Raw genomic sequence first — 4259 nt, forward strand, 5'->3', positions numbered from 1 at the left:
GTCAGTGCCATTATGACTATTTGAAATAGCAGGACACTTTAAATAAAAATCTAGACTCTAATAGCTAACTGTAAAAAAAAAAAAAAAGCTTTAAAAATGTATGGTGGAGGAAATGCGATGCTGCTGGAATGGGAACATTTCAAATCGCTCACATATTTACCCCAGGATTCCCAAAGACTGTTGGAAACCCTGCACCTGCTCTTGGTGTGAAGAGTTTAGTCATTGTTTGCAACAGCTTTGTTTTTTTAGGGTCCTTTGAACATGTTTTCATTCGAGGTGAGCCTGAAAGGAAAGCCCCGTTTTTTTGCTGGCCTGTGCTGCACTGGTATTTGCCGTTTGCCACATAATGGCGACATAAAAATCTGTCCTTTTTGTTCCTTCTTCTGGAAAAGCTGCACATCTTTTCCATTGGTGCTGGACACGTTTCCCCAACCAATCACGACGAGGGACACACCTATAAACCGACTTTAAGTAAAAGGATTGTTTGGAAGAAAAAGAACAGACGGACGGACGGACAGGGAAAGGGAGCTGACTGAGACCTGAAACTGCAGATAGAAGGAAAGAAAGAAGCTGAAGATGAAAACGTTCATCGTTCTGGTTCTCTGCTCCCTGGCAGTCTATATGACTTCAGGTACGTTTATATAATAAGAAACGTGACATATCTCTAAAGCATATCTCTAATTATTATTTCTTCTTCTTCTTTTTTTTGTTTACAGCTGCTGCCCCTGACCCCCAGCCTGCTGCAGATGCCCCGGCTCTGGAGGAAGGTATGAAATCTGATATTCAATATCATTCAATATGTACCACTATTTGTCATTTGATTGATTTATTAATAGGGGGATATATTTAGAGAGCAGTAAAACCAAGCTATCTAAGGTATAAAGTTTATAGTTGAGCCTAAAAGCCTGCACTGCAAAACACAAACAAACAAACAAAAAGTCTTACCAAGTATTTTTGTCTAGTTTCTAGTGCAAGTAACATGGAAAAATTTCTTTTTATAAGTGAAGTAATCTGCCAGTGGAAGTAGTAGTTTTTCATCAATATTAAGGAACTAAATATTAAACTACTAGCATATATCTTGCTGAAAAGTTTCTTGTAAGTTAGTTTTTGTTTTATGTCAAGTTTACTGAGATAGTTGCCCTGGAAACTACATCAAATTCAGACATGTTAGAATATTTCTTTTCTTTCTTTTTACATGCAGCATCTCAATCGACACAAAAACAATGACTTCATTCATTGTGTGTTTATTCTGTCGCTGTCTGCATGTTGACATTTTATTTCATTAAGATTAAACAGATTTTACTTGAATATAAAAACATGAAATGACAGTAATTAGAAGTGCCTCGTCAGTTTGGGCAGGTTGCGATTTGATTGGTCAGCCTGAACATAAGAGGTACAACAGATCCAAATTCGATGCTTTTTATTCTAGTAAACATGTTTCTGTTTTTATCAACTGGCTTTTCTCATTTTACAAAAGTATTCACACCCCTTGATTTTTTTTCCCCATCTACATTCAGGCTACAACCTCAACCTGTTTTAGTTGTATTCTGTTTATTTTAATGGGAGTTCTTGTTTCTAAAGTTGCCCAAAACTGAATCAAATCTGGAAATGTCAGTTTTCGAGATTTTCTTCAAAGATTATCAGCTAGATTTATGTTTGGACTTTGACTAGGCCAAAAATATGTTGTATTTGTTGAGTCTTCTATATATTTTATATATAGTGTCTGTCTTCTTTAATAGAGCTTTGTGGATTTGTCAGAAACATGACTATTAGTTTGGGTCAATAGATTGCACACTTTTCTCACTTTTGCACACTTACATATTTTTATTTGGAAATGTGTGGGAAAACTTTCCACATGTGAATGATGTGAATCACATGTGAAAGCACATGTATATGTGTGATTTTGGAACGTTTCATGGAAAAATCACGTGATTCCCATGTGATCACAGATCAATGTGTGTATCACATGTGATACACACATTTACACATGTGGAAATATGTGATACATATGGTGTATCATGCACATGTGATTCCCATGTGATGCACATGTGATACGCATGTGAAAACATGGGAATCACTTGGGTTTTTTTCCACAAAGTATTCCACAATCACACGTAAACGTGAAAATTTGTGTGAACCAGATATGCATTTTTTATGTGGCTCATGATTTTCAGATGTGATTTTTCCATGTAAAATTAATGAGATTTTTATTACATATTCAGTATAATCACCCAATCTTTACATGGGGAAAAAATCTGATCATATGTGGTGCACATGTGAGAAATATGTGATCACATGTTGAATAAGCCATGGATCACATGAACAAAATACTTTATCACATGTGGAAAATGGGAACTGCATGTGAATTTCATGGGATTTCTTTGTAAGGGATGTGAATACTTCTTTGGAGCCCGCGTCGCAGTCCGTCACACTGCATTAACGCAGCAAAACGTTAAACGCGTGTCCTGCAGGACTGTTTGTGGAGAAGGACGAGGCCTCCGCCGTGGTGAGGCAGAAGAGAGCTGCTGCAGAGCTGTCCCTGGCTCAGCTGGAGAGGTACTTCTGCTCTGCTGTCTCATCTCCGCTCTGTATTTTTCATGTTTATCCAACTTTATTAGATTTCAGTCAGACTGGTTTCAGAGGCTGACTCTCTGGCTTCTCTCTGCAGTCTGAAGGAAGTGTGTGAGGCCAACATGGCTTGTGAACACATGATGGACACCAACGGGATCATCGCCGCCTACACTGCCTACTACGGACCAATCCCCTATTAGAAGCAACGATCTGACTGCTCAGCAAAACGGTCCACATCTCATGTTTAAGCTGTTTTCTTTCTTTCTTTTTTTTTTTTTGTGGTTGGACTCAATGGTGCTAAATGTATGATAATGGAATAAGCTTGCAAAGATTGAATTGCTTTCTGCCTGTAGATTAGTGTGATAAAATAAAAAAAAGATTCTTTAAACTGAACTGGTTTGAGTTGGTTTATGGAAGTCCATCACACTCATTTTACACATTTTGGCCACTAGGTGTCCCCATTGTTCAAGAGATCTATCCATGCCAGTCGCCAACCGAGAGGCGGGGATTAGTGCCAACAATCGATTAGAACATTTAATCACAATAATATTAATCTCTCGCTAGAGCTTTGATTAATCACAATAGAGGCAATCATAGTGATTTTGTAATCTTGAAATGTAAAAATGCGCGTACTCAAAAAAATGCTCAAGAAAATGTTTTATTGTCTCAAACCAAACATTTGAGTTTTCCAGGGGTTCATATTCAAGATGGCTTAAAAGAAGTCGTTTTGTTTCAGACGTAATTTAAAAACCATAAACTGCTTGTGCTTCAGTGGAAGGATAATTCATCGTCGTAATTAGTAGACTGCGTACTAGTTTTATTTCATCCAAGCGTCCGTCGCGGTGCTTTTTAAAGCCACTCTGAGTTGTTGAACACACTACAAGACCGTGGAACGCGCTGCTTTGAAACAGGTAGGCCTCTGCAGGAGAGAGGCTTTTCAGTCCAAATAGGTAACATGATTAGTCTGCATTAGGTGCAGACTAATGCAAATGATGCAAAGGTTTTAAATTAATCGCATCCATTAATGGGTTAAAGTTGACAGCCCTTTTAGGAATATTTTCTATAAAAGTCTGAGTGTGTTCTTTAAATCTAGACATTTATTTTAAACCATTTTACTAAAACTAAAGAAGAAGAAAAAGGTCTGCAAATGCAAATGCAATCCACAATACCACACTGAGGTCCAGTACATCAGTCAGGACATACTGGGACAGTATAATGGGCCCCAGATGTATTTAGGTGTATTTCAGTGACTGTGTTTCATTGACTCTTTCAGGCCTGGCAGACACTTTAACATGTGATGGCATTATAGCCCAAACTGTAGTCCTTTTCTCCAGTTAGCCTCACTGATTATAGTGGTTTCAGTCCCAGTCTTTTGACTTCCGTTCACAATGTACACGTGGAAATGCTCTTGCTTTCACCAAACATTTTAGTGATCACTGATCCAACCCCACATCTTCCTCAAAGGCGATGGATAACTCACAGCAATTATCTAAAAGGCACCTGAACCCATTTGCTTAGGCCCAACTATCTATCAATCTTTCTTAATGTGCATGAACAAATCTGTTTGAGTAGGCCACCAAAAACTGGTTTGGTGCCTTGATTCTCCAAATTTGGTCAACACACTCTCAACACCTCGACGCTGTAGATAAGAAACGGTAACAAAATGATAGACGTCCAGCAGCTTTGTT

The 4259-nt window shown here is 38.2% G+C and overlaps 1 protein-coding gene across 1 annotated transcript; it reads left to right on the top strand.

Annotated features, from left to right (window-relative positions):
• The first annotated feature begins 478 nt into the window (after positions 1 to 478).
• bglap (bone gamma-carboxyglutamate (gla) protein) lies at positions 479 to 2964 on the top strand. Its single transcript, XM_028043019.1, has 4 exons — positions 479 to 631; positions 717 to 767; positions 2472 to 2556; positions 2669 to 2964. Exons 1-4 carry the CDS (start codon positions 577 to 579, stop codon positions 2769 to 2771), a joined length of 294 nt encoding a protein of 97 aa, XP_027898820.1. The 5' UTR covers positions 479 to 576; the 3' UTR covers positions 2772 to 2964.
• The last annotated feature ends 1295 nt before the right edge of the window (positions 2965 to 4259 follow it).

The sequence above is a fragment of the Xiphophorus couchianus genome, chromosome 16 (assembly GCF_001444195.1).
Source record: "Xiphophorus couchianus chromosome 16, X_couchianus-1.0, whole genome shotgun sequence".
Lineage (NCBI taxonomy): Eukaryota > Metazoa > Chordata > Actinopteri > Cyprinodontiformes > Poeciliidae > Xiphophorus > Xiphophorus couchianus.

Coding starts and splice junctions, on each gene's coding strand:
- bglap (XM_028043019.1), top strand. CDS start 577: ATGAAAACGTTCATCGTTCTGGTTCTCTGCTCCCTGGCAGTCTATATG. Junction 768..2,471: donor TGCCCCGGCTCTGGAGGAAG/GTATGAAATCTG, acceptor CGTGTCCTGCAG/GACTGTTTGTGGAGAAGGAC. Junction 2,557..2,668: donor TCCCTGGCTCAGCTGGAGAG/GTACTTCTGCTC, acceptor TTCTCTCTGCAG/TCTGAAGGAAGTGTGTGAGG.